The 27,241-nt window shown below is 50.4% G+C and overlaps 1 protein-coding gene across 1 annotated transcript in view; it reads left to right on the top strand.

Moving 5' to 3' along the window:
- Nucleotides 1–21,335, top strand: part of LOC133767323 (cytochrome b5) — a 30,924-nt gene extending 9,589 nt beyond the window's left edge. The window contains exons 2-5 of the mRNA XM_062201803.1: nt 14,140–14,268; nt 15,208–15,237; nt 19,834–19,868; nt 20,970–21,335. Of these exons, the coding sequence (XP_062057787.1) occupies nt 14,140–14,268; nt 15,208–15,237; nt 19,834–19,868; nt 20,970–21,051 (276 nt within the window). The 3' untranslated portion in view covers nt 21,052–21,335. The remainder of the gene's footprint in view (nt 1–14,139; nt 14,269–15,207; nt 15,238–19,833; nt 19,869–20,969) is intronic.
- Nucleotides 21,336–27,241: the final 5,906 nt, after the last annotated feature.

Genomic DNA, 27,241 nt, shown 5'->3' with positions numbered 1-27,241 from the left:
AGAACTGGGTCAGGCTGAAGCCAGGAGCCAGGAGCTTCCTCTGGGTCTCCCACGTGGTTGTAGGGGCCTAAGAACTTGGACCATCCTCTGCTGCTTTCCCAGGCGCGCTAGCAGGGAGCTGGATCAGAACTGGAGCAGTTGGGACTTGAACCAGCGCCCATATGGGATGCTGGTGCTGCCGGCCATGGCTTTAACCCACTGTACCATAGCTCTGGACCCCCAAGCTGTGTCTTAACCAGTAGACTAAATGCCCACCCTCTCTCCAAATGATTTTTTTAAAACCATATTTTAGTTGACTTATTTCATGTTATTTGAAAGGCAGACACACACACACACACACAGAGTCAGAGAGATCTACCATCTGCTGGTTCATTCTCTAAATGTCCACAACAGCCAGGAATGGAGCAAGCCAAAGCCAAGAGCCTGGAACTCCCTCTGGGTCTCCCACATGGGTGATGGGGACCCAAGTACTTGAGCCATTACCTGCTGCCTCCCAGGTTGCATGGTAGTGGGAAGCTGGATTGGAAGCAGAGGAGTTGGGGCTCAAACCCAGCACTCCAGTATGGGTGAGGGTGCCCCAGCTGGTGACTGACCTGCTGAGCCAAACACTCGCTGCTGTCCAGCTGATGGACAAAGATGTGAGTGCAGTAGATGGAGGGAAGATAGATAGCCTTTTTGACAAATGGTTTTGGGACGGTTGAACATCAGTTGCCAAGAAACATAAACCTTAACCTAAACCTCACACACAACGTGTACAAAGATTAACTCAGGATGGATCGTAGATCTAAATATAACATATACACTGTCTCTTTTAAAGATATATGTATTTTATTTGACAGAGAGATAGAGATGTCTTGCGTCTGCTGGTTTATTCCCCAAGTAGCTGCAGTGACTGGGGCTGTTCCAGGCTGAAGCCAGGAGTGTGGAACATCTGGCAGGGACCCAAGTGCTTGGGCCTTCATCTGCGGCCTCTCCAGGCACGGTAGCAGGGAGCTAGCCTGGAAGCAGAGCAGCCCGCACTCATACCAGCGCTTTCACAAGTGGTAGCTTAAGCCACAATGCTGGCCCCAAAAGTAAAGCTTTTTGAAGAGAGGTGGCATCAGGTAAAGAGTTATTTGACACGAGAGTGGAAGAGTGATGTTTTATGACTTTTGCACTGGAAAGCTACTTCCCCAGATTCCAGTGCGATCTACTCCTTTGCTTCCTTTGAATATTCACTAAATATCACCTCCACAAGTGTCTGAACCTCTGTTTAAAGCTGGAAGTCTCCCTGCCGCCTTTCCCTGCTCACCTCGTAACATCCTGTGTGACTTACCGATTTATATGGTTTTGCCTGTTACCTTCCACTAGAATGATTCCTTCATGAATGCAGGATTATTTTCTGTTCTAATATTGGCCTAGCCCCGTTCCCAAAACAGTGCAGGCACGTAGATGGAACTGCATGCATTTTTATTGATTGGATGAATAACGAAAAATTTGCAAGTATAACATATTAGCAAGTTGCTACAGCATGGCTGTTGGGTGAGCTTGAACAATTTCCTGACGGCATGCTTTTTTTTTTTTTTTTTCTTGCCCTACCTGCACGTTTCAGCCCAGTTTATTATTCCTAACACTGGACATAAAAGGAAAAAGAGACCTAATTATTTGGTCCCTGCCCCAGCGCCTCTGTCACAGTGCTCCCTTCTCTTGTCTCAGGAGCAGCCTGTCCCTGGGCCTTCCCTTTATCCCCAGGTCGTGAGATCAGAACTGGGGGCTTAGTACCCTCAGAGATCAGGGGAACAGCTGGCTCTCCAGTTAGCTCCTGGCTTATTTTACGTAATGAGGCAAGTTGAGTAATGTTGGGATCAGAGCACACTGACCAAATACAAACTTATCTGTGATTCACAGTACATCTTGGGCCAAATATTTCCTACTTCTTCTTTTTTTTTTTAAGATGTGTTTGTTTATTTGAAAGGCAGAATTGAGTTATAGAGAGGGAAAGAGATCTTCAGTCTGTTGGTTCACTCCCCAAATGGCCTCAATGGCTGGGCTGGGCCAGGCTGAAGCCAGCAGTCCAGAGCTTCTTCCAGGTCTGCCATGTGGGTGCAGGGACCCAAACACTTGGGCCACTCTCACCTGCTTTGCCAGGTGCATTAGCAGGGAGCTGGATCACAGGGAGCAGCCGGGTCTTAAACCAGCATCTATATGGGATGCCGGCATTGGAGGCAGCGGCTCTACTCACTGTGCACAGCACTGCCCCCCGCCCCACTTCAATTCTAAAATCAGTTGAGTTTTGCTCTCTCTTTCAAGGTGAGAGAATCCTCACAGCGTTCTGCAGGGCTACTGCCAGCTCACAGGCCAGCGTCTGCCTGACCCAGCCCTCACCCGGACTCAGCTTTGAGGATGGTCTCCTGTGGAAATGCTCTTCGTCCTTAGGCTATTTCTGTTAACTTCTGTCATTTGATTCTGTGGTTCAGCAGAATGAAGCTAGGTGATTGAATCCATAGCAGTCCCTTGGAGATGAAGGGGGTTAGTAAACCGGGCAGGGTGGGGGGGTCCTCTGGGCTCCCTTGGAGATGAAGGGGGTTGGTAAACCGCGGGCAGGGTGGGGGGGTCCTCTGGCCTCCCTTGAAGATGAAGGGGGTTAGTAAACCGGGCAGGGTGGGGGGGTCCTCTGGGCTCCCTTGGAGATGAAGGGGGCTGGTAAACCGGGCAGAGTGGGGGGGTCCTCTGCCTCCCTTGGAGATGAAGGGGGTTGGTAAACCGGGCAGGGTGGGGGGGTCCTCTGGCCTCCCTTGGAGATGAAGGGGGTTGATAAACCGGGGCGGGTGGGGGTGGGGTCCTCCAGCATTCGGCGTTGGACTTAGCCTTCAGCTACATACAGGACCCGGTGCAGTCAGTTGCTATCCATGGACCTTGGTGGAGATGTAACATAGAATGGGGTTGGAGGAGAAAGGAAACCGAGCTGATACTGAACCCCTGTCGCATGTCAGGCAGCCTGTGAATTAATCACATCATTTAGTCGATGCGGGTGAAGAGGGTCTGATTGAACATTTTTGTAAGAGGCGTGGAAGGGGTTATTTATAGCGTACTGGGAGGTGATACACGCTTAGTACCTCTTTCCACTTGGCTTTCCTCCCCTTTTAGTACAGAAAACAAATAGAAAAAAAAAACCACACTTTCAGACTGAAATCTGGTGAAGGCGGCTTGAAGCAAGAAAGAGGCCACCAGGGAGCACCTGGAGAAGTGGGGTGAGGGGGCGCGCGGGAGGCGAGGTCAGGTGGACGGTGCACTGAGAACCTGCACTGGGGTGTGTTCTAGCAGGCCCAGGCAGCTGGCTTCCTCCCAGCGTGCGCCTTGGTCAGGGGAGTTGGCTGCCTGAGTGCCTGTCCCGGCACTCCCCCACGGCTGACTCTGCCACCCGGCGCCCCAGCTTGCCCCTCTGTAAAACGGGGGGTGGCAGCAGTAACGTGCCAGTCTCGGGCTTGCTGAGAGGGCCGACAGGGCTGACATGCAGCCCGCAGCACCCGGCGCACAGAGTGAGCCCGGGCTGAGTGTGCGGTGGGGTGCTGGGCAGTGTCTCCCTCCAGGCTTTTTCCCCAGCTGCTCCAGAGGAAAGGAGAGGAAGTGAAAGCTGGAAGTTTGCAGAAAGGAGGGGAGGGATTGGGGGCCGTGGAAGCAAAGCTCTTAGGCAGAAACTCCAGGATGTTCTCAACCCAGTGATCCCTGCTGGAGCCTTGGCCCTCGTCTGCCGGCTGCACAGCTGGCCTGCACCCTCTTCTGTCATGCGTAGCAACTTGCGGGTGCCGATCTGTTTCAGTGCCCTTGCCTGGGCTTGGCCTGCTCCCCAGGTTCCCTGCTGAACTCTCGCTGAAACGTTCAGCCTCCAATCCTTGCCTCCTTGTGACCCTCCCTGGCTTTCTCCACTGTCACGCTCCAGGGAGTGTCCAGCCCTCGGTGACTCCTGCAGCTGGTACCTCCCTGCTCAGCTATCACTTGTCCTTATGTCAGTTTCCTTACCGCACTCTTGCTCCTTGAGGGCAGGACCCTGTCTTTCCCACCTTGGTGAGAGGGTGCCTGGGTGGGCCCTCAGAGGAGGTGTGAGTGAGTGACCCGGCCTTGTGAGCCAGCTGGTGACTATCCTGTGATCCTCAGAGTGTTCTGGAGTTGAGGTGTAATTCAGATGGTCTTGCAAGGGCACCATGAGAGGGTGTGAAAGACAGTCTGGGGGCTGACCCTGTGGCATAGAGGGGAAACTCGCTGCCTGCAGTGCCGGCATCTCATATGGGCACCAGTTCGAGTCCCAGCTGCTCTACTTCCGATCCAGCTCTCTGCTATGGCCTGGGAAAGCAGTAGAAGATGGCCCAAGTCCTTGGGCCCCTGCACCCATGTGGGAGACCCGGAAGAAGCTCCTGGATTCGGATTGGCACAGCTCCAGCCATTGCGGCCAATTGGGGAGTGAACCAGTGGATGGAAGACCTCTCTATCTCTCTGCCTCTCCTTCTCTTTCTGTGTAACTCTGGCTTTCAGAGTTAAATCTTTTAAGAAAAAAAGAGTCGTGCTACCCAGATGCTTGCTCCTCAGCAGAGCCTGGATGCAGCAGACACACGTCTGACAGGCACGAAGCAGCTCTGAGGCCGCCTTTGCCGTCTGAGACGAGTGGTGTCCACAGTGATAGAAGCATCTCATCAGGCTCTTGTGCTATTTGATTCTAAATCTTATTTAAGCCGCTCGCTCCCCAGACTCTTGAATTGTTTTCATTTTAAGCTTACCTATTGCAGATCATATTTAAAAAAAAATTTTTTTTTTTGCCTAGTCATTGTTTTTGGACAAACTGTTGACCCTCCTTTTTTGGCAGAACGAAGTATTTGGAATGAAAGATCCTGTTCAAACTCCGCAGTTGCTGGACTTTTGCTCTTAGGTGCTGACTTTTTTTTTTTTTTTTTTTTTTTCCCCTGACTGTGGTTGTTTAATTTTGTCTTGGTTGCACCAACCCTACAGGGACTGACTTTGACCTGGTGCATACTGCTGTGTTGTGTTGCTTTCCTGGGGACAGCCTCATGGCTGGATTGGAGCCCTGTCAGAATGTGTGTGAGTGTGTGAGTGTGTGAGTGTGTGTGTGTGTGTTAGTGTAAGTGAAATCTTTCTTAGTTGACAAGTTCCAAGAAGACAGCAGTCATGTTGTTCAAAAATACAAAAAGATTCATGTGACTCACATGTTCAGAAAACTGGGCCCTGGTCCTGCTTCCCTTGTGAACGGCCGGTGTGGGGTGGCCCTTGTTTCTCTGGGTGCCATTTGCTCTGTCTGGACGTAGGAGGGTGGGTGTCTCACCTTGAGCCTGCTGCTCTGAGTCCCGTTTTCCAGCTCACAGCTGAGGTGGAAGCTGCGGCTACTTTATTACTGAGGCTGGAACCCAGGCCGGGGCGGAGGCGGGAGCGAGGCCGTCCCTGCTGTGAGAGTGCCATGCTGCCCTACCACGTGCAAGACAGGGCAGTCCGTGCTCTGCACTCCCTGCCCTCTCCCCCAGCTCGTTCGTCTCACAGCTGTCTCCCTTAGGACCTCACCATGCTCCTTAATATCTGCCGATCCTGCTGGCGCCCAGGCTTCACATCGTTCTGTCCACCCAGCCTCTCGGCCTGGCGTCTTCTGCTTCGTTCAGACCAGTCTACCTGGCCGCAGGCTTTGCACGTGCAGCCGGCAGGTTGTCTGCCAGACTCCTGCTCCGCTTCTGTCTGCTCACTTGATCCGAATCCCGACTGCCCTACAGGGGCTTAGATTGTGCTTTAAGGGCTCCTGCTTTTCCAGACCTCCACGCCGTTTAGTTGGATGGGTGTTTCTCTAATGATTGATGCAGGTGCAGACAGCTGCCCTTATGTTTTCAGGACTCGGAACTATATATTCATGTCTTTTGGGCATTCCACGCTTTTGTGTGTTATACTGTAGGTTGTCTTGACTAAGTGATTGCTGCAGTAACTAGAATTAGGCTCAGAAGGACCCAGATAACTGTGCTTAAACAAGGTAGACATTTGTTATCGTGTCATCAAGCAAGCTTGGCCACTCAGGCTGTGGGATGGCCGTGCTCCACAGGGTATCGGGAGCCCATACCCTGGCTCACCTGGGCATGCCCGTGTCCTCCTGGTGAAAGGCACTGTCCCTATTCCAGGGCACAGGATGAAGGAAGCAAGAAAGGAGACAGGGCAGAAAGGGAGGACTTCTGGAGGGTCTCCTGATGCTTCTGCTTACACGCCATTGGCCAGAGTTTAGTCACATGGGATTCCTAACTGCAGGGGAGGCCGTGCCCAGCTCAATGCTCAGATAGTACGGAAGACGGATGGCGCAGACCTGGGTGTCTTGAAGCATCTTCCCCCAACAGACTTGGCTGATCAGCCGAGGGCCCTGCTGTGTGAGGTAGATGGGGAAATGAAGAGACATTTGGCTGCAGAAACCCACCACTGTAGGTTGTTGAGTGGGGTGCGACAGTCCACCACCCTGGAGGATGAGTATTTCAGCTGTGGCAGAGGAGCGTGGGTAAGCATGGAAGACGGGTGAGGGGTGGGCGTGAGCATGGCCAGCCGGTGGCTGCTGACACAGACTGGACCAGAAGGCCTCCCTGGCTGCATTTACGGAACACAAAGCTCTCCATGCATAGCGTTGTCTAACCTTTGACTTTGAGGCTTTTAACTTGTTCTTCCAAAGCCACTAAGATGCAGGAGTTCTAGGGTTAAGGGCAACCACTGATCAGAAACAGTATTGTCCATCAAGCCTAAGAGAGCCTGCTTTATGTTAAAGAAGAGCGGGCAGAGTCTGGGCAGGGAATCTAAGGGCTGTGGAGTGGCTGTAGAGGCAGCAGTAGGCACGGAGAAAGGGCCTGGAGCCTGTCTCACCCTGGAATCAGTGTCTTGGCAAACAGCAGGTGCAGAACGCGTGGGTGAACCACAGTGATGTTGCCTTTGTGAGCCACATTTTCCTGCTCCGTTAGATTCTTGCCTTCACATGAAGAACTTGCTGTTTATTGGAGCCTGAATCAGGAGTAGCAGCTACACTGTCCTGCCAGTGTTTACAGAGCCATCCTCAGTGTGCACCATTAAATAAGACATAGAATTCCCCTGATGGAATCCCTAATCATCTGGATATAGTGAAATTTCTAAGAACCTATTGATTCTTTTATTTAGCATTTCTTTTTGCCATCATTCTGAAAACGATTTGATGCATCCCTTCCACTATATACGTTTTAAAAGTCTTGGCTTCTTGCCGGCGCCATGGCTCAGTAGGCTCAAATAGGCCACGGTGGCCATTGGAGGGTGAACCAATGGCAAAGGAAGACCTTTCTCTCTGTCTCTCTCTCTCTCTCACTGTCCACTGTCAAAAAAAAAAAAAAAAAAGTCTTGGCTTCTTAACATACAGAAGTAAATCCCAAGGTTGTGTCGATATCAGTGTACTTACGCCAAAAGCTGATGTGTGCTGCGTTTGTACCATGGTGCTCCTGGGCAGTACCTTCTGCCATTTTACTTTGATTGGATTCTAATTTCCACATGAAAGAAGTTACCTGCAGTGCACTTCTCTCCCTCACCACTGGTCATTACCGGAGTAGAGAAGACCCAGGGGTCAGACCATGAGATGCACTTGGTGAAGACGTGGTGCTGGGCTTGGACTCGGGAGCAACTATGGGCGTGACATCCGTGGGGTTTGAGGTTGGGGTCAAGTTCTTCTCATAGCCTGGAGTGTAAACCAATGAATCCATGGGGTGTGAGGTTTGGGCCCAGTTCTTGTGGCCCTTTGAGCTCCATAGTGTTCAACAGGCCACCTCGGTGAGGTTCTCAGAACTTGGTTATGAATGATGCGTCCTGAATGGTCTGGAAGGAGGCTGTGGGTGAATCCATGTACACTGAGTGTCTTTCAGATGAACGCACACGCTTACAGTAAGGGTGCATTTGGAAAGAGGGAGGCTGGACAGGTCATGGCTAGGCTGGCTGTGTAGGTGAAGAGTGACAAGTTGGTGGTCAGTTTGAAGTGACAGATTGATTTTATTTATTTGAAAGGCAGAGTTAGAGAGGGGGAGACACACACACACAGTGACACTCACAGATCTTCCATCTGCTGGTTCACTCTCCAAATGGCTGCAACAGCTGGGGTTGAGCCAGGCTGAAGTCAGGAGTATAGAACTCCATCCAGGTCTCCCACGTGGGTGCAGGGGCCCAAGCACTTGTGCCTTCTTTCAGCTACTTTCCCAGGCGCATTACCAGTGGGCTGGATCAGAAGCAGAAGCAGCCAGAACTTGAACTGACGTTCATGTGGGATGCCGGTGTTGCAGGTTGGTGGCTTACCCCGCTGCGCTGCAGCTCTGGCCCCAAGTGTGATGGTTTTTCTCAGCAGGTAACTCAAGAGTGTTTACCTGTAAATTCTGGCTTAGCATTGTGGGTAAAGATGAAATGAGAGCCTGTTTATTAGCACTGTCCAAAAGGCTCCGAACAGTGCTTCGTTCATTCTGGGTCTTTGTGGCTCTGTGAAGAAGAACTTATCAAGCTTACAATATTTTTCCTCTTAAAGCTCTCATGTTTCTTAGGAGACCAGGAATACACCTTTTAGATCACGGAGCACCAGTCTGGCTTGGTGAGTGCTGCTAGCTGGGCTGACCGTCGTCCCTGCCAGGCGTCTGGTGTATCCACGCTTCTCTTGTGGCCCCTTTTCCTGACTGCAGTGATCTGTCCTTTCCTGAGTCATTCATTTAGTGCTTTGTCTTCTATCGTGCTCATTTCCCTCTCATTTATTGTGTGTGCTGGTGAAACCTTGACTTTGCCAAATTTACAAGTGCAATCACAACTGAATTTTCCATGTTAACTAAAATGTAACTGGGGCAGGCATTCGGTGCAGCCAGTGAGACTCTTCTTGGGATACCTGCATCCCATTTCCGAGTTCCTGGTTCAAGTCCCAGCTCCTCTGCCTCTGATGTAGCATCCTGCCGGCGCATATCCTGGGAGGCAGCAAATCGTGGTTCTAGAACTTGAGTCCTTGGCACCCATGTGTAGACCTGGATTGAATGCTAGGATCTTGACTTCAGCCTGACCCAATCCTGGCTATTGCAGACATTTGGGGGATGAACCAACAGGTTTCTAGAAACTGTCTCTCCCTCTCCCCTTCCCCACTGCCTTTTAAATAAATAAGGATAAATTAAAATTTTTTTAAATAATAAAGTAATAGAAATGTTCAGGAGAGCACTCAGACCTTTAGTGATTGTAAAAGAAGGACTAAGACCATAGACCTCTTAATTTATATTAAATTAATATGAGTAAATTGCTCTATATTACGCAAGCCCTTGTTGCACTGTCATGATTAGGATAAGAACTTCTCCCTGTTCGTCATTCCCTAGCCCTGGTGAGATGGTCAGACAGGTCTGACCTGTCAGCAGACTGTCTCTAAAGAATTCTCTTGGTCTTTGGCCATCTTCTCCTCTACGCTGGCCACTCCTGGGATGAGGCAGTTCACGCAGGCTGCTGCTTCCAGTGCTGAACTCTTGCCTGGAAACGAATGTGCAGCATGGTGACAGTAGTTAATGTATGCGTGACAGTTACTGAGAGCTGATTTTAAATGTCCTCATCTCCCCCAAAAAATCATAGTTATGTGAAGCAATGGATATGTTAGCTTGCATCATTGAAATTTTACAATGTATACATATATAAAAAAACACACATTGTATACCATAAATATGTGTGATCTTCATTCCTAATTGTACCTTATTAAAGCTGGGGAGGAAAATTAAGAAGGCTGCAGATGCTAAGAAGGGGAGACTAGACTGCACTGTGACACGCGTATTGCAGCACTGAACAATGCACATGGTGAATGAGCTGAGCGTCTCGCTCACCACTGTCTCAGGAGAGTTGCTTGGAGTCATGCAAGCCTTAGTGGTATTACAGAGACCTCCAGCTCTGGCCCTGTTGGGTCAGTCAAGGATACTAAAGCAGTGAGACTGTGTTAATGAGGGCCACGGGACTTTTCCATTACTTCTTTAACCCTAAAAGAATAGCATGCCTCCTTTTTCCCCCCAAAGATTTATTTATTTGAAAGACAGAGTTACAGAGAGAAGGAGAGACAGAGATCCTCCATCTGATGGTTCACCTCCTCAATGGTTGCAACAGCCAGGGTAGGACCAGACTGAAACCAGGGGCCTGGAGCTTCTTCCAGATCTCCCACATGGGTGCAGAGACCCAAGCACTTGGGCCATCTTCTGCTGGTTTCCCAGCATATTAGCAGGGGGCTGGATTGGAAGTGGAGCAGCTGGGACTTGAACCAGTGCCCACATGGGATTCTGACATCGCAGGTGGCGGCTTTCCCTGCTATGCCACAGTGCCAGCCCCTTGCATGCCTCTTCAGGAAAAAAATCCCATTGATGTCTCACTGGCTTTCCCATGTCCCACATAAAACTGTTACACACAAAAGATGATGAGTGGTTTTGATGGAATCACTTAAGCAGCAATTAAGTGTGGAATTCTGTGATCTGAATGGTAGGAACCATTATAGTTCCAGGAGAGGAGTGTGAGATGGACTGGAGTGGATGGGCTGAGAGAGCAGACTCTTACCAGCTTCCGGGCTGGTTGGATGGGACAATCCCAAACGCACGTGCAGTGATCTGTGCTGTCTTACTTGTTTGTTTATCTGGGTACTTACAGGCGTTGAACTAGGCCTCGGAGAAAGAGATGAGCAGGACACTGAGGTCTCTGTCCCTAGGACTCATAGAACATGAAGCAGCCCCAGGCAGGACCTGGGGCAACGAAGGAGCAGAGCGGGAAGATAGAGACCTGGTGTGGGGCTGCGGGGCAGGTGGCCTCACACAGAGGAGGGACTCTCTCGACGCAGCCTTGAGCAGACGGTGAGAGGGTAGGAGGCTGACGGGTGGAATCTGCAGGGCATGAGCGCTGGGCGTCCCTCGTGGAGGGCACACGGAGGGTTCCAGGTGGGATCGCTGCTGACGTGGCCGTGTCCAGTGAGCCGCAGAATACGGCCGAGCCTGGGTGGGAACCCATCACCTCCCATCTCCCAGAGACTGGAGGGCGCTCTTCTGTCTTTGATTTCTCTACCTTTCACCTCTTGACCCTTCTGCTGCTTCCATCCGCCCCAGGTGGCCCTAGCGGTGCCTTTTCTACATCCCATAATCAGGGCCTGACAACGCAAGGGCTGATCCCAGGAAGGAAGGAGGGAGCAGCAGCCCAGGTGGACGACTGCAGGCGTCCATGCAGGAGCTGCTGGGTTGGTTTAGGGTTTGGGTCCTGTTGCTTTTGGGATTTCAATAGAGAGTGCAAAGGTGTGGAGTAGGCTGTTCTTGATGTGGGAGGAGTCTGGAGCTGGGAGAGTCCAGAGAGGTCCTCACCCAGCCGGACTCACGGGCAGATGGGGGTCACTCAGAGCACCGCAGAGCTGCTACTAGGAGAGGGGAGGGGAGGACCGTGGTCTGAGTCTTGCGTGCTCCTGGCTTCACACTCAGAGGAGGCTAGGAGGTTGTAGTAGCTTGGAAGGTTGGAGGGGAGCTGGGAGAGCCTCTTGAAGTCCAGTGAAGAGAGCATTTCACAGAGGACAGACCCACTGTGGGGGAGCCTTTTCTTCCGTGAGCAGTGTCAGCCAGTTATAGTGTCAGAGCCGGCAGGCGATGTGTCTGTGGAGAGTGCAGGGTTGCTCCCTGTCTTCTCAATGGTGCCCGTGGTACTGGGTGGCCATGCAGCAAGTTCACATCTTCTGAATTATACAGATTCTGCCAACCTTGAACCTTGTAAAACGCACTTCCTGTTATTTTCCTGTAAGTAACTCTTAAATTATAGATCCAGAAAACAAAAGCTATTTCCAGTTCTCAAATTCTGTCCGGAGCAAAGTGTGTCTGGATCATTGCTTAGGAATGGAGATTTCGCAGAAGCACACAGCAGGAATTATGGGCTCTGAGATGGGGGGCACAGTGGGTGTGTGGGGGTCACCCTGGGCTCCGTCTAGCAGTCGGCACCTTTATGCATTCAGTGTGCAGATCTGACATGTGACCGCCCTGGAGCTTCCCCTCTCCTTGCCCTGCCCCCTCCCTCAGAAGTCCTGACATTTGCTCCATCTCTCGCCCCTGACACCTGCTCATCCTGGACTGTTTCCAGCCTACCCTGAGTATAGTCGCCCCTCTCCCTCTCTTACCCTGTGTGAATTTTCCCATCAGATCTGATTGTGTCCCCTTCCTGCTTAGATCCTTCCAGGGGCTTCTCATTGCTCACAGGATCAGACGTGCAGTCCTTGAAGAGGCCTGGAGACCCTGCGTGGCCTGGCTCCTCCACACCTCCTGGGGTAGCCTTCTCACAGTCCCTGACCGCCTTGAGCCCCGCAAGACAGGGCCCTGTTATACACGCCCCTGCCCCTTGTTACCTCTGGCTCCTGCCTCCAGTCTCAGCTCAGTGCTGGTGACCCAGTGTCCTCTTCATGCCCTGTGCACCTGCGAGTCAGAACACCCACCCTGCGTGCAGTCGCATGGTCACTTCACATTTGATCCCTGCGAGTTTACTGTCCTATCAAGGCTTGAGTTACTCTGTTCCAAATGATCAATTTTAAGGCTTTGATTTTCCTACCATCACTGTAGGGTAGAGTGAAAATATTTCAGCATCAAGTAGTTTATGCTGTTTTTTTTTTTTTTCAATGGTTCCTCTGCTTTAAAGTTTTTCATCCATGGTCAGCGAAGCCACTGTCATCCAAGATGTTCCTCTCTAGTTTTGCTCTTTTTCTCCTTAGAAAGTTGCCCGACAGGTTGTTTGGGCCAGATGTAAGTCAGAGAGCGCTGGCAGACAGGTTCACATACCCATTGTTTCTGTTCTTGGTCCAGGATTAAGGTGAGAGGTTCACGTTCGTGCCTGTTTCAGGTTAAGACTCATGTGTGTCACTGTAACATGCACTGTCCACTTTTCCAAGGTCAGAATTCTGTCTGTAGGAACTTGTCTGGCTGTGACTCTGTATAGGGGCCAACTCAATGATTTTAACCTCCTTTGAAGATAGGCTGCGAAATTATGGCTGGATTTGGGACATCTGCCTGTTCTCACATTGCTTGAACAAGAGTCAACAGATAATGTTTAGTTTTCTTTCTACAAACCATTCACTCATTTGCATATATGTATACCCTGCTCTCTGGATGGTGAGACTGTGAATGATTTTTATTTACTTTCTGCAGTGTAGATGGATAACTTACTGGGGTGGGGGAGTAGGTGTGTAGGTTAAGGGGAGCTATTTAGAGAGCTTTGTGGGGAGCTAGATATATTTAAACACAGTAGGAAGAGAAACAGGGTAGAGAGCAGAGTGAAGGCCTCCTGGGTGCCTTTTGTTGCCAGGAGAAGTTGAAGACTGACTGTGGGCAACCCTGCAGAGGAGGCTGGTCTTGCCTGCTTGTTGGACATGTGCAGGTGCACAGGTGACTGGCTGAAGGTCAGGCTGATTGACCCAAGACAATGCTGAAGCTCAGTTTAAAGTACTTACGATCACTTAACTGGGTGCTGCTCCCTTATCTGAAAGCTCCAGTGATTGGGCCCCGTGGCGATCATCTTGTGGGAAAGCCCTGCCCGCATGGTGTACCCACTCATTGCACTTCAGCAGCTGTGAGCACGAGTGTGCTTTTCCACGGCAAAGGCCCCCCCTTGCCTGCTTCCCCGTGTGGACCCCGACTCTACTTTCTGTCTCCGTTGCTCTCTGTCAGCAAAAGGCTGAGGGCAGCACCTCGAGCAGGTTCCCTGCTTCCCTTTGTCGGCTCTGCTGAGGCAGGCCTGGCCTGTCCAGCAGGCACACCTGGGCTTCCCGAGGGGCAGGGCCAGCCCAGGCCAGGCCCACGTCCACTGGGAACTGTCTTCTCAGGCCAGCACAGTCGCGGGAAAGAAGTCACAGGCAGAGGATGCAAGAGAAAGTAGACCGAGGGCAGATGAAGGGGAGCAGTTCAGAGAGCTTTGGGGAAAGGCCGGATGGACGACCTGAGTGTTATGGAGGCTGCCTGGTGCTCGCACTGCCGTACGGGTGACACAGTGGAGGCGGGGTCTGAGCACCAGCACAAAGGACACTGGTACAGGGCAGTGTGTCGCCGTCATCCACGTGATGGACAGGTTACTGCCACTCAGTCGTCGGGAGGCGCCTGACTGGTTGAGTGAACTGGTTTTCTCCCTGAACAGCACCCTGGAGGGGAGGAAGTCCTGAGGGAACAAGCCGGGGGCGATGCCACTGAAAACTTTGAGGACGTCGGGCACTCGACAGATGCCAGAGAGCTGTCCAAGACCTTCATCATCGGGGAGCTGCACCCGGTACGTGCTGCAGGGGAGGGGTGGGTGGACTTCTGCCCAAGTGCGTATGTACAGGGTATACATCCGTAACTGAAAAACGGGTAACGTGACTTTAGAACACTGCTTTCGTGGTCGATCGGTCGGCCCAAAGCTTCTTTGCGTTTCGCTGGTTGCCTTTCTTGTGGGCGTCGAGGGTCTGAGGCCTGTAGCCCCATGCCGTGTGCGTCTTGGGGAGGCGTGTCTCAGTCGCTGCAATTGCGCCGAGCGTGAATATCAGAATGTGGGCATGCCAGCCCAACACAAGGCTTTTTCTTTTTTGACCAAAGTATTTTTATTAAGAAACCTTCTTTTACTTTCATTAGTCCTAAGCGACGTTAAATGAGAAAGCTTTGCCTTTGTGAAGCTGGGGCAGTATCCCCTTCAGCTCACTTTACCCCAAGCCTTGAGACCGACTTGAGGGGGTAGGGAAGCAGTTAGCGTTTCCCTGCCTGCTGGGCTTCCCTGCGGCCAGCCTCTGACAGCCTCAGTTTTGAGAGCAGCCTGAGGTTTTCATGAGCCTGCCTGTGGGGGATTGCAAATTCCCCTGAGGATAGATAGAGGTGTGCACACATCTCCCAGGGAGCTTGAGAGGAGAGAAGGGAAGAATTAGTCTTCGGAACTCTGAATCAAAGATCACATGTGTAGACACATCGATATGTAATTACGGTACCACGGGTGCTACTGGAGACCTCGGAACTCTGAAGAGAAAATGCCTCAGCACTTAATCTGCTACCAATTTTTTTTTGTCAAGCAAGGTGAATCGAACATTGTATTTCTCAGTCATTCTGTCCCCAAAATGCTAATCATTGAATGATAACCGAAAAAAAACTTAATAAATAAAAGCAAGCACTTTGAAAATGATAGTTTTTGCAGATTTTTTCAGTTCTCTAATGTGTTTCTTTCTTTTTTTTTTAATTGCAGGATGACAGATCAAAATTGAGCAAGCCTACGGTAAGTGTGACCATCTCAGGTGTCCCCAGGGAAGGAGGTGCCTTTATTGTATTTAAAACCTGTCAAACGAGGCCAAAGGTCTTTGCTTTCCTGTCTGGAGCCAGCTCAGGTCTTCTCAGGCTGGGTGGACAGGTATGGGGTCAACATTTTTATTAGCGTGAGCAGTCAGTATATTCTGTGTTACTGCTGTGAGACCCTCAGTATTTAAACAACTTTTTACATCATAATTATCAAAAGTACCTTCTGAAGAGCTACTTCTAATAAGCATCAGGGTGCTTCTCATCTGGAAGGTTCAATGCAGGTCTAATTTTCCAAGAATTTCAAATCTGGTGGTGGAAGCAGTTGTGCCTTAGGTCTCTGTGGATGCCACGGTGTGGTCCTCACCTCTGCTTCTCCGTGGCATGGTGGGATGTTTAGCACACTTGTTTTATGCTCTGGCTCACTAGCCCCGCTGAGCTGACCCTGTCACTTATTTTTGAAGATAAATCCAAAATCAGAATTGAGAAGAAAAATGCCAGTTGGCAAAAATCAGTCCTGGTGTGGAATTAAGATTTGCGTGAGACCAATGGCGGGAAGGCAGTGTTCCTTTTTCCACGTTGGTGCGTACTTGGTTTTGTCAGAGAGCTCACAACAGCAAAACCTTACTATGCATGTGACAGGAGCTCCCGACCCCATCTTACAGGGTGTGTTTAACCCACAACACTGCCGGAGCCGTGGAGCCAGGAGCAGGAGCGCGGGGTCCTGTTCGCCGCAGCCCGGCAGACAAGCAGGGAAAGTCTGGGGCAGTGCTCTGGCACAGAGCAGCCTCACTGGGGTTTTCCCTTTTCCTGTCCAGGGCTGGTGATAGGCGCACCCTAGGCAGATGGACACTAGACTTTAGGATCTGAATGGCCCCAGCAGCCATTGCTGTTGGTTCATTTGACTTGAGTATTTTTATTAAAAAAAAAAAAAAAAGATTTATTTAAAAGGCAGGGTTATACAGAGAGAGGGACACACACACACACAGAAATTTTTCTTTTTCTTTTTTTTTTTTTTTTCGACAGGCAGATTTAGACAGTGAGAGAGAGAGAGAGACAGAGAGAAAGGTCTTCTTATCCGTTGGTTCACCCCCCCCCCCCAAATGGCCACTACAGCCGGTGCTGTGCCAATCTGAAGCCAGGATCCAGGTGCTTCCTCCCGGTCTCCCATGCGGGTGCAGGGCCCAAGGACTTGGGCCATCCTCCACTGCACTCCCAGGCCACAGCAGAGAGCTGGACTGGAAGAGGAGCAACTGGGACAGAATCCGGCGCCCCAGCCGGGACCAGAACCCAGGGTGCTGGCGCCGCAGGTGGAGGCTTAGCCTAGTGAGCTGCGGCGCCGACCTAGAGAAATTTTTCGTACACTGGTTCTCTCCCCAATGGCCTCAGCAGGTAGGGCTGGGCCAGTCTGAAGCCAGTTGCCTGGAACTCCGTCCAGTTCTCCCATGTGGGTGCAGGGACCAAGGACTTGGGCCATCTTCTGCTTTCCAAGGCACGTTAGCAGAGAGCTGGATGGAAGTGGAGCAGCTGGGACTCCAACCAGCACTCATATGGGATCTGGCATCACAGGCAGCAGCTTCACCCACTGCTCCACAGAGCTGGCCCCAAGCACTCTTTCAAGGTTACTTCTTGGTCTGTGCACGTTCTGCAATGTGTGGTGTTCAGTGTGCTGACCATCTTGTGGGCAGTCACTCAGCTAGAGGCAAACAAGGATCTGGTAAGGTTCGTTTGCAGAGCGTAGAGCTGCTGGGGCACCAGCCACTCCTGACTGTGGCGCCCACCAGCAGAAAGCACCTATAGGTCTCCTGCCACAGCTGCCTTGTGTGGAAAGATGGGCTCCTTCCTTCCGCATCAGCACTGAGGACTTGTGCGCTGTAACCCGTACTCCATGTGGTAGCAATTGCCTATGACTGCTGTTCTCCAACGGTGCTTATTTTTCTCTTTTCAAGTCCCTGTTGCTTTGATACATAGAATATTTTGGGGACAGAGCAAGCTTATCTGCTAAATTCTGGAAACTGTGCTTTCACCATCAAAGAAAGCTTTCCTGACAACGTTAGGATAGAATGAGTGGCTCTCTGCTTATAGAAGACGTTGGTTTGCTTCATCATTAGTAGTTGGTATTTCATGATATTTCTATACTGTCTGGGTATAGACAATCTCAGTGGAATTGTGATAATCACACTAACTTGTAGAAGTAGATATGTTTATGCTCTTCAAAGATTTTACAGCTGGACCAACTTCTGAGTATTTTATCCAGAAAAAAAAATTCTCTTTATTTTGACTTTGCTTAAATTAGACCTAAGGTAGGGCAAGAACTTGCTGTGTTTTGAGAGGTCATAAGCAAATAAAATTCGAGAAAACACACAGCCAGTTCCCTGGGTTTCCAGAAGGAAAGAATGTCGTTGGATGTTTTCTTTGCTGTGGATCCATATAACCATCCGTCTGCCTCCAGGCTGAAACGTGTGCACCAGGGTCTAAATTTTCAGAATGTTGCCCGGTTAAAGTATGTGGTTGAATTCCGAAGTAAGGTGCACCTTGAAACTGTCCAAAGGAAAGCATGCTATGAAGTTGCCAAATTCAGACATTTGTGTATATAGGAATTATACATTTTGAACAAATATACCTGTATGTATCAAATTTGCTTCCACAGAAGATAATAGTAGTAGTGAAACCCTTTCTTGGTTATAGTGGTCACAGTTCTGTTTTTTAGATTATTTTATTTGGTATTCACAGAGCCCCCAGGAGAGGCAAAGGCACCAGGTTGTGAAAAGCCTGGCGTTCCGGGTCTGGCACCAGGCCAGTCTGACAGTGGTGGTCTCTTAAGGAGCTTCATGGGCCCTGGTTTTCACAGGGAACTTCGCTCTGTCGGCCCAGGCTGTTAGATGTCCTGTGCTTCAAGTGACTCTTGATTTGCAAAAGCTTTTTGGGCTTTGCATATTTTTATATGGAGTAGATCATAATTTATACTGACTTATATGACTTTTATAAGTCATTATACAAAACCGTTCCCGATTTAATTGTTCACCCCTCATGAAAGAGTGAAACAGTCATTCATCCTAGGTTATAGAGCCGAGAAGATCATAAACAAAGTGAGAGGCCTTTTTTTTTCCAAGTTCAGCTCCTTAGGGGTCCTCATTGTTGCTGCTGGTGGTGATACATAGCCATGTGTAAACGTCACAGCCATGTTTTAAGACTGGCATTGAGGTAGCTGTGGAAGCCAAGGAAGGCAAGGCTGACAATCTCCATAGTGTCAGCCTGTTTGGTAAAATGCGTAACAACGAACTGTGTTTGTGTTTGCCTCCCTTTCCCGTTTCAAGCTTAACTTTGCGGTGTGACAATTACACCAATGTCCTTCAGTGAGCGCTTTGGTTTTAGAACTCACAATGTCCTTCCTCTAAGTTAAATAATGTGCTTGCATATTTTGATTGTTTCTAGTAACCGTCATTAATTTATACAGTGTGCACTGAAAAACCGTCCTGCAGTAGTTATGAGCACTTTCCCAGACCCTCTGAGTTAAAGTTGGATTGAATCACTAATGCACGTGAAGCTTTCTTTGTAAATGACTTGTTTTTCTCCCCTACCATGTCAGGAACCTTAAAGGCTGTGTTTCAAGGTTGGTGGGTCGCCGGCTGCTGGCTTGCTCTTGCCTCCAGGGCTGCCTCCTCCTCCTCCTCTGGGCAGGTTCTTCCTGAGCTCTGCAGACTGCAGCTTGCCCTGGCTGCTGATGTCCGTTGTGTGCTCCGGGAGGCTGTGGGCAGGGGCTCCCTGAGGAGGCTGCCTTGCTCTTGGCTGCTTCTCTTTGCGGCGCTAACACTTGTGCTGGTGTGAAATGCTTCCTAACACGGTTTCCAGTCCAGAAAAGCGTGTGTTTGGGTAGACCTTGGTTTCTCGGCTGTCAGGGGAAGTTTTCCAGAGCCCCTGTAAGTTAAAGAAGAGCTGCTCTCAGAAGGTGCTGGAAGGTAAAACCAGGGCTTCTTTATTCGGAGGTTAGACAGTGCGGCTGGGAGGAGACAGGACAGGCAGGCCTCACTGGTACTGTCTGGCCAGGGTCCAGGGAGACGGAGGAAGGTCTCTACAGTGTTCAGACGTGAAGCGAGAACTCTTAATTTATTTTGATGAACGTGTATTGAATACAGTACAGGCGCTCTTCTGTCCTACCTGGTTTTAGTGAAATAGCTGATGTTTTTATTGAGCATTTCATTCATTCATCCATCATCAGAGATGATGGAAATGATGATGTGTGTACACCTGAGTATCTGGTTCCACTTTCGCTGTTAAAAGTATTCAGATGCCTTTTGTGTGCAAGGCATTTTACGTAGCATATTCACATTTAACATTCTCAAGTTATCAAGGTTTTCTTAAATAATTTCAATATAGCTAATTCTTAAAATTTTGTATTCTGAAATTAGGCATTTTAGTGCAAAGAAATTCATGATGCGATTTTCCCCTTTCAAGGGGATGTGCTGAATAAAATATTGGGACCTAATTTTGAAACAGGTTTTTATTCAGTGGAATAAATGTTCACACATTTCCCTGTGACCTACTGCATTTTTCTTTTTTTTTTTTCCTTGTGTTCTAGGAAACTCTTATCACCACCGTCGATTCCAATTCCAGGTATGTTGGGTTTTCTTTGGAAGTGGTGTTGTGTTGAAAGGCTTGTGAGTCACCTCCCCGAGCCCGACCCTCTGCTTGGGTTCCTACCATGCCCGCACCTGGCGATCAGCCTCTTAGTTATGTCTGTGGGCACCTACACTGGCAGCTCAGGTGGTGCGCGCTCGCCACAGCAAACCCAATCTCAACCCCAAGGAACACACAGAACAGAGTGAGTCTCTCTCCCCACAGCACCCTTCAGAGGATCCGTCCCACGGCTGCTCTGTTAGTCTATTCGTCTCGTTTCCTTCTGCATTTGATCCATGGTCAGTTTCTTAACCTGTTCTCATTATAGTTCCCTAAGCAGGGCTTTTATGAAGTTAGCCCCAGAGTTGAACCCAATAATCCAAGTGTAGCATGACTCACTTGTTCTTGAGGTCAGATTTCTTGATATAGTCCAAGCTCATATTAACATTGGCAGGTACCATATTAACTTACATAATAGCTGTTTTTTGGACGCAGGCTCAAAACTGCACCCTTATGTTTCATCTTGTCAAATTTAACTACTCCCACCTGTTAGTGTTCTGGGAAGGCCCCCACCGCAGGCAGTATTTCACCTTACTCTTTATCAACACTATTTATAAACACTGCTTATCAACAATATTTAAGGGTAGAAAGTTTATGATGTTTAGCTGCAGGGCGTGCTCAGGCCTCAACCAAAATGAGAATAGGTCTTCATGATCTCAACTGAGTGTCATTTAAAAGTCTTCACTCTCTTATGGAAGGAATTCTCACATTTGTTCCCCGTGATACAGAACCTGGGGTTTATGTCTGAGATCAGTCGCTCCTGCTGGCCAGTATCTCAGCGTGAAGTCCACAGAAGTAGTTGAAGTGGAGCTGGCAGGGCAGTGGGTTTTGCGTGAGGCCAGCAGGTAGCATGATGGGCAGTGTTCCAGGGCATGCTGTGCACACCCAGCACTTTGAGCAAATCCGCGTTGTCTTTTCAGCCGAACTGGTTACAGAGGCAAGCAGCACACGCCGTGGCGGTGTTCTGTTGGCAGGAGCGGGCGTGGTGAGTCCCCGAGTTGCACACCCTGTAAGCCTGACTTTCCTGTGTCTTTGCAGCTGGTGGACCAACTGGGTGATCCCCGCCATCTCCGCCCTGATCGTGGCGCTGATGTATCGCCTCTACATGGCCGACGACTGAGCCCCTCCCCAGCAGCCCGTGAAGGAAAAGACGGCCTGGGACAAGGGGCAGAAGCAGCCACTGCTAATCACTCAACTGACAGAAACCTTCACCTGAGAAATAATTGTAATATGTCTGTTTCCCTTTCTTCCTACGTTAGAAGCAAACTAGAACTGTTCTGTTCTTTCTACTCTTGAACTTTGCTATGTGCCTTTTTATCCATCGACTTTGACGTTTCTTCATGATGTAATTTACGTATTGTAAACATGATCTTTTAAAAAAATATATCTGGCTTTTAAAATATACCTCCTGTCTGTTTGGTATTTACTTGCCTTTAACATTTGAGTCTGCTTGTTTAGCAGAACCGTTGAATGTGCTGGGCATCCAGCCCCAGGTAGTGTGTGCAGCTCAGGTGAGGCCACAGCCCTCCACCTGCCGTTAGCATTTCTTCAAGAATTAATTGAGTTACCAAGCGGTGCGTGCTTTGAGTGTAATTTCTGTTTCAAGGAAATTAAGAAAGTCCCAGGAGTTGTAGTTAAGGCCTTCTACTAATTATGCAACTGAAATAGAAGCGAAGGCCGCCTGCAGGATCTGTGAACGAGACCCCGTGTCCTCTGTTTGAAGAACACCGGCAGCATACCTGAAAACCCGTGACCTGCGCGGACATGACCACTGTCCATTTCCTCAGTGTGCGAGTACCATTCCAGAGGGGCTGTCTCCATTTTAAGATTCACACTCTGGCTATGATCACGCATGTTCCATGGTGCACTGGCTGTGATCACACATGTTCCATGGTGCAGTGGCTGTGATCACGTGTTCCATGGTGCACTGGCTGTGATCACACGTGTTCCATGGTGCACTGGCTGTGATCACACGTGTTCCATGGTGCACTGGCTGTGATCACGCCTGTCCCATGGTGCACTGGCTGTGATCACGCCTGTCCCATGGTGCACTGGCTGTGATCACGCCTGTCCCATGGTACACTGGCTGTGATCACGCCTGTCCCATGGAGCACTGGCTGTGATCACGCCTGTCCCATGGTACACTGGCTGTGATCACGCCTGTCCCATGGAGCACTGGCTGTGATCACGCCTGTCCCATGGTACACTGGCTGTGATCACGCCTGTCCCATGGAGCACTGGCTGTGATCACGCCTGTCCCATGGTGCACTGTGATTACTCATGTTCCATGGTACACTGGCTGTGATCACACCTGTCCCATGGTGCACTGTGATTACTCATGTTCCATGGTACACTGGCTGTGATCACACCTGTCCCATGGTGCACTGTGATTACTCATGTTCCATGGTACATTGGCTGTGATCACACCTGTCCCATGGTGCACTGTGATTACTCATGTTCCATGGTACATTGGCTGTGATCACACCTGTCCCATGGTGCACTGTGATTACTCATGTTCCATGGTACACTGGCTGTGATCACACCTGTCCATGGTGCACTGGCTGTGATCATACATGTGTCCCATGGTGCACTGGCTGTGATCACGCCTGTCCATGGTGCACTGGCTGTGATCACACCTGTCCCATGGTGCACTGTGATTACTCATGTTCCATGGTACACTGGCTGTGATCACGCCTGTCCATGGTGCACTGGCTGTGATCATACATGTGTCCCATGGTGCACTGGCTGTGATCACACCTGTCCCATGGTGCACTGTGATTACTCATGTTCCATGGTACACTGGCTGTGATCACGCCTGTCCATGGTGCACTGGCTGTGATCATACATGTGTCCCATGGTACACTGGCTGTGATCACACCTGTCCCATGGTGCACTGTGATTACTCGTGTTCCATGGTACACTGGCTGTGATCACACCTGTCCCATGGTGCACTGTGATTACTCATGTTCCATGGTACACTGGCTGTGATCACGCCTGTCCATGGTGCACTGGCTGTGATCATACATGTGTCCCATGGTACACTGGCTGTGATCACACCTGTCCCATGGTGCACTGTGATTACTCGTGTTCCATGGTACACTGGCTGTGATCACACCTGTCCCATGGTGCACTGTGATTACTCATGTTCCATGGTACACTGGCTGTGATCACGCCTGTCCATGGTGCACTGGCTGTGATCATACATGTGTCCCATGGTGCACTGGCTGTAATCACACCTTTCCATGGTGCACTGGTTGTGATCATGCCTGTCCTATGGTGCACTGGCTGTGATCACACCTGTTCCATGGTACACTGGCTGTGATCACACCTGTCCCATGGACACTCTGGCTGTGATCATACCTGTCCCATGGTGCACTGGCTGTGATCACACCTGTTCCATGGATACACTGGCTGTGATTACTCATGTTCCGTGGTGCACTGATTGTGATCATGTGTGTTCCATGGTGCACTGGCTATGATCATGTGTGTTCCATGGTACAGTGACTGTGATCACACCTGTTCTGTGTACACTTCTGGCTGTGATCATGCCTGTCCATGGTGCACTGGCTGTGATCATACATGTGTCCCATGGTACACTGGCTGTGATCATGCCTGTTCCATGGTGCACTGGCTGTGATCACACCTGTTCCATGGTGCACTGGCTGTGATCACGCCTGTTCTGTGTACACTTCTGGCTGTGATCACGCCTGTCCCATGGTGCACTGGCTGTGATCATGCCTGTTCCATGGTGCGCTGGTTGTGATCACGTCTATCCCATGGTGCACTGGCTATGATAACACATGTTCTATGGTGCACTGGCTACGATCATGCCTGTCCCATGGGCATGGTAGCTATGATGGTGCCTTTCTAAGGGCAGCTGGCTATGTTCATACGTATTCTGAAGGCATGGGTGAGCAGTGGAGTTCTTCTGCGATAACCAAGCTCCATGGAGAGAAATTGTATTGTTACGACACAGTGTGGGTCTTAATGATCAGTGGCATGCAGCCCCTCGGCCTTTGTTGTCACGCAGAGTTGAAGTGGGAGACAGTGTCAGGTGCAGGTGGGAAGGGTGGCTGCACCGCAGGGAAGCCGTCTTGCGGAGGCAGAGGTCAGTAGGCTCTGACCCGTGCCTGCCCCCCCCCCGTGTGGTTATGGATAGACCAGCGGCTGACCAGAGGTGGTCTTCATGCTGCTCTGATGCTTCCTTTGGAGGCTGTCCGTGTAAAATTCCTCATCTGTCCTCTAGGCTTGGGAGCAGGTGTTCCCCTGCTCACGCTGTGTCCTTCAGCACCCAGGAGAGGTGTGTCTGGGAAGCACGCAGGGTACCACGGGCACTGGGGCAAGGATCCATGTTGGCTCCCAGGTCTTTCAGTGCCGTGTCACCAGGTGGGGCACGGAGCTGCTGAGGGAACTTGGGGGTAGCTCTTCAGTAATTATTGATGATTGTTAAATTACACCCATGGTAGAGTTGTGGGATAAGTTTATCATTTATTTATATCTGGAGAATGTTTGGTTGTAAAGCTGGCTTAGTTTGCTAAAGTGCACACTTTACTGGAAACCACAGTAATTTCACTGCTGCTGTCTTACCACTCTTGTGTTAATGAAGCTCTAGGTGAATACAACTTCGTGTGCTGTAATTAGGACTTAGGTGATTGCTAATCCCTGTGTAATCTAACCGTCAATTTTAGTGAGTGACATTTCCGAGCACTTAGCGAGAGCCACGTATGACCTCAAGTGACCTACGTGAGCCCTCCTGTTTTGTCCTCATAATTGCTACATAATTGTAATTAGAGTTTTGCCTTAAGCCTGTGAGACTCCAAATCATTTACTTCAACCACAAGGGTCACCGCGGGCTTGTGTGCCAATCACTGCTGTCCCAACAAGGACAGGTGCATGCTGGGCGCTCTGATGGGACACTGGTGAGTGCCGCCCCTTGGGGAGCTCTGCACGACGGGAACAGATTCTAAGGGAGTCTGAGGCAGCCATGAATCAACACGTGAGAGTCCGTGGAATTCCGGAGGACGTGTTTTCCAGGGCCGTGTTCCCGCAGGCTGGAGAGGGGCAGAAGGACCCGAGCCCAGAGACTGCAGGTCCCTTTTGCTGCCTCCCTGTGGACACACTTGTAAAGCCTTCCGGAACAAATCGAGCTCATTTGCATTTCAAAATAACATGTACCACTTATGAAGGGACTGTATAAACACGTTGGTGTTTTAGGTTAGCCAGAAAACAACGTTTTTGTACTTTTAAATACTTGTAAATGATCTGTGAAGTGAGTGTCTCGCTGGAGATGATGCTGACAGGATCAGTTTGTGAATCGTGGCTAGGAAGTTGGCGAGTAACATCCGTGTTGGTCTCTGTTCTGTTGCTATGACAGAACCCCCAAGACTGGGAGACGCGTAGAGGAGACAGGAATACTGAGCCCACAGTTCTTGGCGGGGGCGCGCCTCAGCCCTGCTGAGGACATCACAGTCCTGGGAGGGACAGGAAGTCAGGGCAGGGCTGGTCTAGCTCTTTGGTATCAACCAGCTCTCCTGAGAACTGGCATCACCAGTGACAAAATCACCTTGTACCAGGCTCTGCCTTTTAGAGCCACATTACCTCTCAACACTGCCACACTGCGGCTGCGGCTTCCAGCACTCAAACTGCCAGCAACACACACCGCATCCAAGCCACAGCAACATCTGCTTTTTTATTTTTTATTTCTTATTTTTTTAAAGATTTCTTTTATTTATGTGAAAGATCTACAGACAGAGGGAGGGAGGGAGGGAGGGAGAGAGAGGTCTTCCTTCCACTGGTTCACTCCCCCAAATGACTGCAACAGAGCTAAGCTGATCTGAAGCCAGGAGCTAGGAGCTTCTTCCCAGTCTACCACGCAGTGCAGGGGCCCAAGGACTTGGGCCACCTTTTACTGCTTTCCCGGGCCATAGCAGAGAGCTGGATCGGAAGTGGAGCAGCTGGGACTTGAACCAGTACCCATATGGGATGCTGGCGCTGCAGGCTGGGGCTTTAACCCGCAGTGCCACAGCACCAGCCCCTTTAAATTGCATTTTTAAAAATTATTCATTTTGACACTCAGAGAGACAAAGAGGGCCTTCACCCACTGGTTCCCTCCCCAAATGCCTACAACAGCTGGGGCTGGGCCAGACTGAAGCCAGGAGCTGAGAACTCAGTCTCCCAGGGTGCACATCTGCCGGAAGCTGGAATTGGAGGCCGGCGCCGCGGCTCACTAGGCTAATCCTCCGCCTTGCGGCGCCGGCACACCGGGTTCTAGTCCCGGTCGGGGCACCGATCCTGTCCCGGTTGCCCCTCTTCCAGTCCAGCTCTCTGCTGTGGCCAGGGAGTGCAGTGGAGGATGGCCCAAGTGCTTGGGCCCTGCACCCCATGGGAGACCAGGAGAAGCGCCTGGCTCCTGCCATCGGATCAGCGCAGTGCGCCGGCCGCAGCGCGCTACCGCGGCGGCCATTGGAGGGTGAACCAGCGGCAAGGGGAAGACCTTTCTCTCTGTCTCTCTCTCACTGTCCACTCTGCCTGTCAAAAAAAAAAAAAAAAAAGGAAGCTGGAATTGGAAGCAGAGCTGGGCTGTGAGCTCAGGCCCTCCAGGATGAGTTGCAAGCGTCCCAGTGTCACACTGCACGCAACACCCCAGTGTCTGCTTAGCAAAGCACCATGACAAGCAGTTGAACTTGGACATTTTTATCACTGACTTAACAATTTGCTGCTTGCTGTCCCGTTTTTCTTCACGTGTTGTTGGAACAGCATATGGGAGAAAGGAGAATAGTTTATATCATCTTAGCACTGAGCGTCTATACAACCAGTCTCAGGTAAGAACAGATATTTGACAGTTTTTTCCTCTACTGCGTTCCACTAGGTCGACTTAAAGACTCCACAAAACTGGCTTCTTTTCATTCTTGGCCCTTCACATGCAGTAAGCAGGAGAGTCACCCAAGGAGCCTGAGCAGCCTCCCTGTTCCTGGCCCTGTCCCCCTCCCCCCAGGCGGTGTGGAGGCAGGGCCTGGCTCTCCCCCTGCCCTTGTGCCCATGTAACAGAGCTCTCCCTCACCTGTCATCTGCCTTGCATGAGTGGAGCTGTCCCCTGAGAAGGAGCCGTGTGTGTGGGCGCAGATGGTGTCAAGGGAGTGATATAGATGGAGAAAAGCTGGTTAGGTTAGGTTAGGTTAGGTTAAACTTAGGTAGAATGTGCAGGCAGGAGCTGGCCTTGTGGCATAGTGGGTAAAGCTGTTGCTTATGATGCCGGCATCCCATAGGGGCACTGGTTCAAGTCCTGGCAGCTCCACTTCCAAACCAGCTCC

This window comes from Lepus europaeus, chromosome 9 (assembly GCF_033115175.1).
Source record: "Lepus europaeus isolate LE1 chromosome 9, mLepTim1.pri, whole genome shotgun sequence".
NCBI classification, from domain to species: domain Eukaryota; kingdom Metazoa; phylum Chordata; class Mammalia; order Lagomorpha; family Leporidae; genus Lepus; species Lepus europaeus.
Note: the sequence above shows the minus strand (reverse complement) of the source record. Positions and strands in the feature narration are given on the sequence as shown.